The sequence below is a fragment of the Lycium barbarum genome, chromosome 5, assembly GCF_019175385.1.
Source record: "Lycium barbarum isolate Lr01 chromosome 5, ASM1917538v2, whole genome shotgun sequence".
NCBI lineage: Eukaryota > Viridiplantae > Streptophyta > Magnoliopsida > Solanales > Solanaceae > Lycium > Lycium barbarum.
Window position 1 is genome coordinate 113,835,477 of NC_083341.1, and position 13,934 is coordinate 113,849,410.

At 35.1% G+C, this 13,934-nt stretch overlaps 1 protein-coding gene and 1 pseudogene across 1 annotated transcript; one reads left to right on the top strand and one right to left on the bottom strand.

Moving 5' to 3' along the window:
- Window positions 1-585: 585 nt before the first annotated feature.
- Window positions 586-7,476, bottom strand: LOC132641176 (uncharacterized). The gene is made up of 6 exons (XM_060358073.1): window positions 6,743-7,476; window positions 5,358-6,334; window positions 5,205-5,281; window positions 4,907-5,018; window positions 4,622-4,738; window positions 586-1,119 (listed from the first exon to the last, which is right to left on the bottom strand). Exons 1-6 carry the CDS (start codon window positions 7,173-7,175, stop codon window positions 766-768), a joined length of 2,070 nt encoding a protein of 689 aa, XP_060214056.1. The 5' UTR covers window positions 7,176-7,476; the 3' UTR covers window positions 586-765.
- On the top strand, window positions 2,876-3,535 carry LOC132641177 (thioredoxin domain-containing protein 9 homolog; annotated as a pseudogene).
- Window positions 7,477-13,934: the final 6,458 nt, after the last annotated feature.

Sequence of the window (13,934 nt, forward strand, 5' to 3'; positions counted from 1 at the left end):
ACAAAAGAGAAGTAAGAGAAAATGAACCCACAAAGAAACTTTAACTTTGCATTACCAATCAAGAAATTACTAACATAATTCTCACATCTGCTTCTTCTGTATATCACCAATGCAATTCAAGTCAATATCTGCATAACTCTAACAAGCTACCAAACGATCCCTTGATTTTGTTTTTTTTTACTTTTCCGACCGTTAAAGCCAACGACGCAAGTCGATGAGTCACATCACACCCGCAATTTTCCTTTCAGTTTACGGGAAACATAAAACTGAATTAAAATCAGGGCAAAAAGTCAATTAAAAAAAAAAAAAACAAACAAGAGACTAGTTGGTGGCGAACTTGAACCCTCAAAAGTTTTAATTTTCTCGTTTTCTGCACTTGATTTATAGGGTGCTTAAATGGTAGACCTACAGACTTGTGAAAAATTTCCAGCGCATGCATTGGTAACTGACATGTGAATGCTGAGCATGTTGAAATCTTCTAAAGTTCAAGACCAAAAAAGTTGATACCAATTCTCAACCAAAGGTTTTCTGCAACTTCTATAACCACGTATGCTTTTTCAACTTGCACGGACTGAACAATCCCAATTCGCCTTTGAACAACCAATGTTCTATATCATTTGTCTTGTTATTTTTCTTACAAAGATCACAAAAAATATACATCAGGGGGAATAATAAAAATGAATTACAAAAAGAGAATAAGAGAGAGAAAAAAATAACGGGGGTTTAGAGAAGAATACTATTATCAGAAGTAAGAGGAAGGGGGTGTCAAAGAAGGGGTTCAGAAAGTTCCATTTCATTGGCACCCTCTTGTTGTGTCTCTACACGTCTCATACCTACGAAATCTAAACCAAGCCATTGCCATGGCCAGCACATGTATCTTGGCCTGTTTAGACCAGTTATGGATGTTTCCCTGCCGTCTAGCTCTTCAAGCTGACGAGTGAGCTCTTCCACTTTATCCCTCAACCTCGATGCTCTTAAATCTGCCAGTCTCAGTGATTTCTCAGCTGCATCCCTTGCAGCCATGGCTGCATCAGCTGTTTCTTCTTTGAATTTGAGCTTCTTCCCCGACTCTAGTACAGCATCCTTCGCTGCCTCAAGCTCCTGGCGCACAGCCAACAACTACAAGAACCATTGGAAGATTTTCTTAGTGATAGTCTATGACACAATAGCTGGAATGACAGAATATGCAGCAATTTACAAGAAATTGTTCGAGAATAGAAAAGAAAATCATACGCATACTGGCTTGCTTTTGTATTCTGCTAGTAAATTGCAAAGCATGAAACTAGAATCCCCCTTTTTTTTTTTGTTGGGGGGGGGTTGTTATAGATGATTTAAGAGTTCTCAACATCTCTAAACCATGACCCACACACAGTTTCATAGGCTGAGATGTATTCCTAAATATTTGCATAGGGAACAAATGGTCAATGCTGCATGTTACATTCATTTCGGTAAGCGTTATCTTGTTGATTAATATGATAAATTTCACTTATGACATTTTGAGATTCAGAGATTCGCATATGACCGGCATTACAAATTGACATACAGAGAGCTTTCTCTGCTGTCTATGGTTAGCAGTTCTTGGCCATTCATACTGGTAGATTATCTTGTTAATGCAGTAAATAAATGTGATACTATCTACGCATTGGTCCATGTGCATAAGTTTCCTAGCAGAGTTAGACATTAAAGTGAGTTACCCCAATATAAAAGGTCTTTCCCGCGCTTTAGTAGATGCTGATTTTCCACAGAATAGCTACCAAAAACTTTGGTTTGCCATTTGAGAGTTAAACTGGATAAAGGGGCAATAACTTGTGAACATCAAACTACGATATTGTGTCTTAGCTTAATGTATCTAACAAGGCATAGTTAATTGCAACCTAGTGAATAATCTCTAACATCTAAATGGCAGTTCTTTGAAACAACTTCTCATGCCAAAGTTCATACCGCTTAGCAAGCCTTCATACATTACATCATGAATCACTACTATTTTGTTATTTCATAGGACACCAAAGTCTTCATATCGAGCACTCTACTAATTCTAATTCTCTCCACTCTCTTTGTAGCCACAGTTGCTACGATTATCATATTCTAAACAATTTCTAGTCCTTATTATCAAGCATATTCAACAATAGAGAAACAGAGAGGAGAGTATAGAACATAAAATAGCTCTAAATTATAAAACCAATTAGACTTTTTTACTGAAGCATGTGACTCTAGCAAATGACAATGCTCTTTTATTTTAGGGTAAAGGGTCAAAAATACCCCTCTACTTTGGAAAAAGGGATAAAAATATCCTCTGAACTTATTTTGGGTCAAATATACCCAAAATAAATTCGGAGGATATTTTTAGCTCTTTTTCCAAAGTAGAGGGGTATTTTTGACCCTTTTCCCTTTATTTTATTGTAGCTCTTTTTCTTTTTTTTTTTGGGACAGGTGATGACAACACTCTTCTATTTCTGTAGTGTCATTTCTTTTTTCCTCAGATCTATTATTCCTTTATTTTTAATAACACTACATAAAGCAGGAAACCCCCACAAGTTTCTTGTGCCAGTGAGAACTCATTGAGTATGGTTTTACCCGGATATATTGTTCGGACTAATTTGCCTTTCTAAATGAAAAAACACTTGACCAGGAGAATAAAAAGAAACCTGACAGCAAAGGCACTCAATTATCTAAGGACATTCTATCTAAAAAGAGCCAGCAGATATATCATACCTGAATCCAAAATCAATCAATCAACTAGGCCTCAATCCCCAACTAGTTGAGTGCTGTGTGAATCTTCTATATCCATTCCGCTCTACACGGATTCATTTAATAATCTGATGTTTCCTAAAAGCATAGCTTACATGGAAGAACAGATTGCTCTGTTTTCCCAGCCATGGACAAGGCTCAAGAGATAGCGGAAAAGCAAGTGTTGACGCCTTGACGGTGGCCAAAGCGGTGGAGGAGAAGCTTGATGAAAAGATATCGACCCTAGATCAGCTAGATCTTGATGATATAGAGGTACTGAAAGAATGTAGATTGCAGCAGATGAAGAGAATGGCTGAGAAACGGAGTAGCTGGATCTCTCTCGGACACGAGGAGTACTCCAAGATCCCTACCGAGAACCTTTTCTCTGCCGTTAAGGCTAGTGAACGCGTCGTCTGCCATTTCTACTGTGATAGGTGATGGACAAGCATTTGAGCATACTGCCAGAATTGTGAAAATTAATGCAGAGAAAAGCCCATACATGGCTGAGAAGCTCAGAATTGTCGTCCTTCCAACCCTTGCCCTCATAAAAAATGTTAAAGTGGATAACTATGTGGTTGGATTTGATGAGCTAGGGGGCACCGATGTATTTAGCACCGAGGAACTTGAAGAGAGGTTAGCTAAAGCTGAAGTTATCATTTTTGATGGTGAATCATCAAGAATTTTATCAAAATCCGAAGCTCAGTTCAATAAGAGTGTCAGGCAGAGTTCAAATTCTGACTCGTCGGACTCAGAGTAAATGCAGACCAGCTTGTTTATGTATTCCTTTTTAATGCATAATAGTTTGTTATGGACCACAAAAAAAAAATTAAAAAAAAATAAAAATATATATATATATAGCTTACATAAGGATGTCGATCTCACTACACATGGTGAGTTCTCAAGTGCCTTTACATGCTTGGGCCAACTTTCTAAATAATATGAAATTTCATCTATCTTTCTATTATATCACAAAGTACTTATTCCTGCTAACTCAAGACTTTGGAGCCGATATATTTTGTTTTGATAAGGTTTGGATTTGATCCTTTTTTCTCTTCCAAACAGTACTTTGAAGTTGAATATCTCGTTTTGGCGTTCTTATTTTTAACCTCATTCAAAAATAGAAACAGATTGCGAAGCAATTTAAGAACACTTTTGACACGAAGCTTTCAAAAATTTACCTCTCGCATTAAATGTTTAGCTATAAGCTGTGAGAACAGCAGTTTCTACGAGGCACATTCTCAAATCCTAAATCTGAAATATCCCTTTTACAAACTTGCACAGTCATCTTTAATTGATAGCAGGATGATACAAATTTTACATAGAAATTTTGTTCCTCCACATGCCCTAAAACTAAGTAAAAATTAAGTGATCAACACATCTGACAAGCACACAAAAGAGAGGTTCCATGACTAAAAAATGAGAAACGTAAGCCAATAACCAGCTCTTCCCGCTCACCTTGCTGCCCCCCAACCACCACCACCACAAAAAAACAAAAAAGAAAAAGGAAAGTGAAGAACATTACTAAAAAAATAAAAAGATCCATCTCCAGTCATGAAGTATTAAATATCTTTTGTTTTTCCAAAGAGGTTTAAAGGCCAAAGGACAAAAGGGTTACACTTAAAACTCATGAAAAGGTGTCTGGATGGAAGAAAAAATCTGCCAGAAGCAAAAACGTCATCTTCATTCTAAATTACAGCAGCCAACAAAAGAGTTGAAAGATTTTGGCAAGAGTGATGACATAACCTGTTTTAGCCTGACAAAATTAATCAAAACTTCCTAACAGTTTCTTTTACAGACTAGTATAATATATATCAGACTCCACTTGTTAAAAATGCATTTATGACTTTCAGAATCATTAGTTTAATTACATTCAGAGTGTTTAAGAATTGATTACCTGAGCTGCACACTCTTGCTCAACAGCTTTACCTGCAGCAGCTTCTTGCTGTGCAGCCACTTTCCATCGCGTAATTTCTTCTTCAGCAGCAGCGATGTCCAGCATAAGCCCGTCAACCTACAATGAAACAGTTACTTGTAAGACTTCATAATATGACAAAAATGATTATACATGTATATCAGCTTTCCAGAATTCTTGTAAGCAAATCTCCATGAATGACATTAAACTGTATGAACCAAATACTAGTATGATAAAATACTATATTGTGATTAGGCAGTACATTACATTTTCATTTGCCACCCTCTCCTTCTCTTCAAGTTCCTCCACGCGTTGCTTCCATTGACTGAGTTCCTTCGCTTGAGTTTCCACATGTTCCTTCTGTAAACTTGACTCTGCCCTTTGATTCAGTAAAACAAAATGACAAACAACCAAGTCAGGATAAGAATAGATTACGCTCATACTCGAGCGTTTCTAGAGGGAACAAAAAAGATTAAATCTGCTTGTTCAAGTAGGGTAGCAGTATAACATAGTGAAGAAATGTGGAAACAACAGGTTAACCCAATATAAGCTTGACAGGAGGTACCTTAGCTCTTCAACAGTATGTTTAAGGTCAATGATCTCAACCTGAGACTGCTTAATTATATTCTCTAATGCACCAGCCTACATCAAAAACATCGATGAATTAACAAAATAACAAGACACTTTGAATGCAAATTTGTATAGAAAAAGGACTTACCAAAGCATATACTTCATCCTCTTCTGTATTTGCTGCATGCATTTTATTATCAGAAGCAGGGATCTTACCATCACCAACGTGATTGTTGAAATTGTAATTTATCCCAGCTTCTCTCAATCCATTTTCTGCTATCTTAAACAATTCATTTGTTTTGGATGATAAATCTACTGAGATTCTCTTTGAAAGAGCACTTCTCAGTAAAGACCCAATTTGTTCTTTTTCTTTTACTAACTGAGAAACTGACTCATTTAGGCTTTTCACTTCATGGCTCCTCTCCTCTAGCAAATCCCTTGTTTTCTGGACAACAAATTCACTAATTTCATATATAGATTCCAATCCTGCTAAAACTGCCCTTATATTCTCTTCCATGTCCATCTCTTGAGCAAGAAACAAGGATTCCGACAACTCAGATGCCTTCCTCGCATCAACAACTTTAACAGCATTATAAATCTGTTTATGTATTTTCGTAACATATTTCAATTGCTCAGCAAGTAATGATCTTTGCATTTCTAGCTTTGTTTCTGAACTACTCAACTTACCCTCATATTCACCCACCAAATTTTTCAATCCAACCACTTCACTCTCCAATGCATTCTGCTTCTCAAACATCTCCTGTTCCAACTCGGATAATTTCTCATCTTTTTCACCTACAGATTTCTCTAAACTCTCAACAACAGAAGCTTTCTTTGCAACCTCGTCTCTCAAACCACTAATCGTCGACTCTAACTGAGAAACTTCAATTGCAATTTCATAATTCCTATGGTCCATTTGTTCACGAGCCTCATTTCTCGATTTTGCTGTTGATTCAATCTGTCTCAATAACTCCTCAACAATGTCATTCGTCCTTTTAATCACACCATAAGCCACTGCTGGTAATCCTGTGTATTTCTGTGACCTAGGTAATCCACCAGCTACAAAATTCTTAAATTGGCTAACTTTTCCAGATATCTTATCAATTCCACTAACTAACATTGAACCTGCACAATAGAATCCACAATCTAGTCACTAAAAAGTCTTGTTCTCTCAAATCTCAATAGGTTTCATGCTTTTTATATTAGTTTTCTCAATATGTAGGTCACTTAACTAAACCACACTCCCTCTGTCCCAATTTATGTAGCGCCTTTCGGATTTTGAGATTCAAACGAGTTTTTTTTTTTTTTTAACCACAATTTTTTCATATACCTTTTAAATATTTTGAATTGTCAATTATTGTGACTTATAGTACTTTTACCTAGTTTCCAAATATGTAAATTTTATGTCAAAAAAAAAACATAGAGAGTTAACAGGTTTGACTCTCGAAATCAGAAATGTGCCACATATATTGAGATAGAGGGAGTATTAAATATTATGCTTCTTTCAGTATACCAAAAAAACAAAAAATGAACCTGCAGTTTCCATCTCAGTTCTCATTGAATCCTTAGCCTTTTTCAATTCCTCTAACTCCTTAACAAATTCATCTCTCTCCTTAATCACTTGCTTCAATTCCTCACTTACTTTCTCAACACTTGTTTTAGCTTCTTCCTTTTCTCTCAACGCTTCATCGCGTTGTCTCGAATGCTCATCGCGCTTTTTAATCGCGTCATGAGCTAAAACTTTCAATCTATTGAACGATACTTGCAATTGCGATTTAGATTCCTCAGCTGCTAATCGAGCTTGACGCTCTCGATCTAACTCCGTTAATATCTCACGGAATTTCTCAATTGATACATCATCTGCTGCCGAAGAAGAATTTGAATTTATTATATCGATAGGTAACGGATCATCTGCTTCAACATCGCTTAATACGGCGTCGTTATCTTCTTCACCGTTACTCGCCATCGCGAAATTCACAACCGGGAACTTTGTTTATGCATTAATTGACGATTTAAAAACCCTGAAACCCTAGAATTAAGATAAAGGTGAAGTCAACTAAGGAGTGGATTTTCTTTAATTGTAATTTTGTAAGAATAATGGAAGATTGATGATCGGCTAGCTTTTAGTTTGGAAGAAATCTAAGTGCAGAAAACGAAAAGAATGAAACTTTGAGGGCTCAATTTTGCTACCAACTAATCTCTTGTTCTTTATTTCCCGATTTTGGTTTTCTGAATCCCGTAACCCCAAAGGAAACATCGAGGGGTGCGGGTGTGATGTGACTCGTGGACCTCTGTCATTTTGGCTTTTACGGTCGAAAATGGAAAACTAACTACTCCCTCTCTCTTTCACTTCGTGTTTGAACACAAAAATTTTAATTCTTTTGAAATAAAATTTGTATATCTGAAAATTATTTAAAAAGTACTATAAATCATCATAATTAATAATTAAAAATATTTAAAAGATATATGTATAAATTACGATCAAAGAATAATTTTTTAACTCTCGAAAAACTAAAAGTATCAAATAAATTTGGACGGAGAGAGTAGTAACAAGAGGAAATTTCTTCTTTTTTATATGAGTAAATATTCTCAAAAGGTTCGTCAAGTATGTGAAACTATATAGTAAAGTCATTTAACTTAGTTTTGCATCGATAAAGTGACTCAACTTATAGATATTTTCTTACAAAGTCACTCAAGTTAAATTGATTTTCTCACAAAGTTATTATAACCAAAAATTAAAAGAAATAATTGCGTAAATCTCCTCTCAAGTTGGGTTATATGATACTTGCTTCCTTTGTGGTTTATAACATTATGTTTTACTCTCTTTTTTTTTTTTTTTTTTTGGTAATAATTCTTTTAACTAACATTATGTTTTACCCTCTTATTTTAATTTTTTTGTAATAATTCTTTTAACTTAATTTTTATTAATATAAAAGAATTTAATTTAACTAATCTGTCCTTTTATCACATAATAGTTTTTGAGTACGCGCGTCCCTCGTGTAACCTATCCTAATGTCTACAAATATTTTAAAGATCATGTATATATTATATTAAAATTTATTGATTTATCAAATACAATTTTAGAGAAAAAGTAAAGTATGCACTCTAAAAACATGATTGTCGATCTTGTTTAGTTAACTATATAGAAACTCTATTCCATAATAGTGCTTGATCATCTGAGTCAACTAACGAAAGAGTATTTCTTTTACCTCACAAAAAAGATACAAATTGTTTTGTCTCTTTACTTAGTAAGAAATACCAATAGGAATTGCGTCCAACAAATTTAAAAAAAAAAATAAGTCACTCGAAAAATAGAATTCAGCTTTTACAGTTTTGTTAATGTAACACCCTCTCTCCATCCAAGCACACCACCTTACATCCAGATGTTATCTTTTAATGGAAGCAAGAATCTCAGATAGTGTTTTAAGTTCTACTGTGTCTACACTAAAATATTTTAAAATTGCTAATTATAGACTTTAAGTTGTTTGTCAAACATATTTGACTACAATAAAATTTTAAGCAAAAAAAGACTACAATAAAATAACAATCAGGTCTTTTGTGGTTATATATATGCATTTGCAATACACATTTAGTTATTTTAATTTGAAAACATACTGAGGTAAACGAAAAGTAAGAAGCTTTTTAACAAGTATAGCACACTGTCATAATTCTTGTGGAAGAGATCGGGCAAATAGTAAATTTGTACAAAAAAAATATAGCAAAACTTTTTCCAAATCATGTTTATGCAAACCTGAAGGTAGTTGCGATGGATATATAGGCTCCCTTCACCCTTGGTTAGAGGTCTCAGGTTCGAACCTTGATTAGTAAAGAAATGACGTTAGGGAGCGCTTCTCTCTTAGATTAGTTGGGTCCCCAATACGGATATAGAACACATGTAAGAATCTAAAAAACGAAACTATAACAACTTACCTCACTAATCATCCGTAATCGAAAAAAAGAAAATCAACAACAACATATTCAGTGAAATCCCACAATGTGGAGTCTGGAGAGAGTAAAGTGCATGCAGAATACCTCTATCTTGGAAGATAGATAGGCTGTTTCTGAAAGACCCTCGGCTCAAGAAAAAGCATGACAAAAAGGTCAGATAAGGACAAAAATTCAAAGCAGTATGAAAATAAAAGTAACGAAAGCGAAAAAGCCATGATAAAGCAGTCTGAGAAAAGAAGCAGTAGCTACCACAGAAAAAAAAATCGAAAACAACAAAACTATATATTGAAGAAAAATTTCAAACAATAATTTCATTTAAAAAACGAAACTCTTGTGACGGTCCTGTAATGTGAACTCTTGTTGCTACCAGCAATCCAACAAATGTGTTTTCTCATTTTACCCTTGTAAACAATAAAACAAAACAAGTCTTTTACGGTTTTGTAAGAAAATATAGAGATTAGGGTGTATATCATTTTAAAAAATATAATAGGGTACAAATCACAAAAGAGAGTATATAGTGCAAAATGCAAAGGACCCCATTTTGACTTGTGGGTCGAGTATCTCATATAAGTTTTTTAACATGATACTATTATTTAGTATAGAAAATTCATGTCTGCATAAAAAATTGATCTACTGTCAAGTCAAATTTTGATGACCTAAAAAAGAGTGTTTACAAAATTAATTAATAAAACTAATATGTGATAAAGGGCAAATTAGTTAAATCACAATCTTTAACATTAATAATATAATAATTAGGTTAAAAATTATTGCAAACTAAATTAAAATAAGGGAGGTAATTATCAACCAGAAAGGAAGTAAGTATTACATAACCAAACTTGAGGGGATGCTTATCTAATTATCTCTTTTATTTTTTGGTTATAGTGACTTTGTTTTGGAAACCAATCTAACTTAGGTAAATTTGTAAGAGAAAAATTCATAAGTTGAGTTATTTTATTAATACAAACTAAGTTAAGTGATTTTGTAAGAGAATATCCATAAGTTGAGTAATTGTTTTGGTACAAAACTAAGTTAAATGACTTTACTAGATAATTCTACATACTTGAGTGACCTTTTGAGATATTTACTTTTTTTATGCTCTAAGCTTTAACAATTCAACAAATTTAAATGATCTACTAATTTCAAATTTTTGTCTCTACGAAAATATTTTTATCACATGATTTCTTTTGCAAGCAAATTTCAGAAACAATATTTTGTTATAAACTGAACTAATTTTTTGAATTTCTTTTGAAATGAGCTTCAACTTTGAAAAAGTGGTTTTGACTAGTTTTTCAATTAAACTTTTTCCATTCACAAATATAGAAAAGAAGTTTGTAACGACCCATTAGGTCGTTATGTGCTTTTGATCAATTTACCCTTATTGACCAATTCCCGAGATTATAAGTGATTTTAGTGAAAATTGAAGAACTTAGAATACTTAAGTAAAAGCGTTTGACAAATAGTTGACTTTTGGGTAGATGAACCTTTTTCGGAATTCTGTCGATTCTGTATGGTCCGGAGGGTCGATTATGACTTGGTGGGGTGGTTGGTTTGATTCCCGAGGCGTTTGGTTGCGTTTTGGGCACTTGGTTGGAAACTTGATTTTATCCATTTGGGGTTGACTTGGCAAATTAGACCTTCGTTGGGAATTCTGAGGCCACGGGTGAGTTCGTAGCGTGTTTTTACTTGTGTGTGCATCTCTGATTTGTGTACGGGAGGCCTCCAATTGATGTCGGGATTTTGAGATTGACTTGTGAAGAACTAGATTTTCTGGTTTCTGGTGTGACCGCCATTGCGGGACCGCCATGGCTAGATCTCGATCGCCATGGCAAGGGCCTGCAAAATTCTCATTTCATCTTCCTAAGTTCGAATCGTTAGTCCAAAACTCCTAAACCTAATTCCAAGAGCTAGGAGAGGCGATTCATGAAGAAATTGGGGGAAATCATCTATTGGGGTAAGTTTCAATCTACTATCTTGCTTTACTACCTTTCTTCCTTGAAGTTCCATGGTGATTTAAGGTACTACAATGATGGGTGATGAGGCTAAGGCTTCTAATCATGAACCTTTTTTATAAATTGATTATTGTTGATTAACCTACTGTTTATATCATCTAGAAGTGTAGATTAACACATTCTAGGATTGAATTGCTCTTAAATTCAAGAATCTAATTATGAAACTTAGGGTTTCACCCAAAATGGGGGTTTTGACTAATTAATTAAATTGAAGGGTCTAATGTGATTAGAAACCCATGTAATTAAGGATTATGATTGTTGGGACAATGGGTACGGTAATTTCACCCTTAATTTTTGGTTTTGCCTGTATGATTCGTTAGGGGTATTTTGGGCACTTTCCCCAAATCGTTTCTTCTTCCAATTAGATAGTTTATTGCTTACTTAGCATTACTATTTGTTAGACTTTGAGCGTTCCGAGGCACTACGTAAAGAGAAGGCTTTGTTGGAGCAGTTCGTGGCTCCAGTTCTGCATTCGAGGTAGGTTACGGTTTACTTGAGTTAGACTTTGATTAGTGAAATGTATATATAGTAGAATTGATGGGAGAAAACATGATTAGGTCTTCGGACATGACGTCTGGTTGGATATTACCTAGGTTGGTATGACTTCTGATTATGTGGGCTTGTCGTCGTTACTTTATGTATTAAACCATGAGGTGTTTTTGTTGTGTTTTGGAAGGAAAGGATGGATATATACTCTTCGTGTTGATTGAGATAGTTTGTATGATTCATACTACTGTTGTGCTTATTTATCTGAGTCTTGTTATGGCTTATGGCATTGACTTGTACTTCATTGGCATTTGATTCATGGATTGATCATGCTTACTTGTGAGTTGGTGCTTCATATTGGGGTTCTAGACTAGAACCATACCTTGAGACTCATTTTGTGTATAGACATATATATAAAAGCCACATTTGACAGGGGGGTAAGGATATGGCCTATTTGTGAACTCATGATCCAAGATCTGTTCCGGAGCGAGTGGTACATTGTCATGACCCAAATTACGGGCCGTACGGGCACCTATCGTATTATTACCTAGTAGGCGAACCGTTACCAACCAACCCACTATTCAAACACGTTTTTATTACCAGTAATATAATTAATGATCACAAATTAAAAGTAAATACTCATAATGACTCTGTTATCAATACAAGAAAACTGAAAAGTTCCCGGGATCTAGTCTAGACAAGAACAAAAGCTCATATTACACAAGAATAAAACCCAAATGAACGACACAACCTCTGCCTGGAATGAGATAAGTAAGGTTGTAGGAAGATGTCCGGAAATCCACTAAGAGAAACTTCAAGTAATAACCTCCAACACATCTACACCCAAAAAAAAAAAATGTAGTAAGCGTAGTATCAGTACACCACACGTACTGGTAAGTATCAAAGGTCGACTAAGATTAGTTCACGCAACACAATATAAAATCAATAAGATAAACAGATAAGTCAACGTACGCCCCCAAGACTCCCAATATAGACAACTACACCGGTACGAACTCACCTCTCTAACTCCTGGTTACTCCGGTTCCCTTGTTCCCACAGTATTACTAGCTACCTGACTAGTCAAATATCGTCCTACTTCGTATTTCTTTTAGGACCAAATGATTAGCCTTTATCTCATCAATTCCATTAGCGCCTACCCTTTTTATTATTAGCCCTAGAGTTCTCTAATCGATTCACTCGCTAGGGTATGATGCATCTATGGAAACGTACTCAACACACTTATCACCAAACACTGTGACTCTCTAAATCCATCAGATTTAACACAGAAGTTCTAGAACTCAGTAACTCATTCTTACGCCAACACTTTCATGCATGATCAAAACCCCCTCAGACAGATCAACACAATTATAGGAGATGCATAATGCATTTATAGTAGAATGACAACATGTAAACATGAGGATATGAATGTATGTAATGCAATGCAAGGGCCCAGTACAAAAACTGTACATACATGCTAATTGGTGTCTTTGCCCAATAATCATGACCTGCAGGGGACCCATGGTGTCTATATACCACTCAATCTGGAACGAACCTCGGACCACGAGCTCACAACTAGGCCACATCCTCACCCCCGGTCAAATGTGCCTTCAAATGTGAATGTATTTATTTATTTATTTATTTATTTATTTTCACATCACTTCCAATGATCGATTATCAAGCAGTACCTCATATTCAGCCCAACTCGGCCATAAAACAGGGTAGTGCAACTGATATTTTCTCAGACTTTCCGCTCCATGCAGTGTTCAATAAATACAAGAAAACATATGCAACGATGCTAATGAATAACTCAATATCATAGAATGTGCCCTTGACGAGCGCAACACTATTATGCCTTAGCTCCAACTCACCCAATACAACCCTCTTATTGACAAGAACGAACAACCGTAAGAATATTGCAAGTAACTCAACAATTTATTACGGAACTAAATATACCTCGGAATAATTATGCTAACCTGCAGGGTAACCTTCCTTAATAGCGACAAATGATCTCTCCCAATTAGTAACATATAGACATCAACAATTTATAGAACTTAGTATCCATTTATACACTCGTTGTTACCCTAGTTACTATATATATACAACTTTTCTTAAACTATATGTATATCCATTCGTACTCCATGTCCGAAGACCTAATCATGATTTCTCCCATCAATTCTATACGTACATACGATCCACTAATCACTGTCAATTCCATACGTATATACGATCCACTAATCAAAGTCTAACTCAAGTAAACCGTAACCTACCTCGATGACGAGCAA

What these genes read in the sequence shown, in the direction of transcription:
- LOC132641176 (XM_060358073.1), bottom strand. Translation starts at nt 7,175, where the DNA reads ATGGCGAGTAACGGTGAAGAAGATAACGACGCCGTATTAAGCGATGTT. An exon ending in AACTGAGATGGAAACTGCAG is followed by an intron (nt 6,335 to 6,742) that starts GTTCATTTTTTG and finishes TCTATTGTGCAG; the next exon opens with GTTCAATGTTAGTTAGTGGA. An exon ending in AGGATGAAGTATATGCTTTG is followed by an intron (nt 5,282 to 5,357) that starts GTAAGTCCTTTT and finishes TTTTTGATGTAG; the next exon opens with GCTGGTGCATTAGAGAATAT.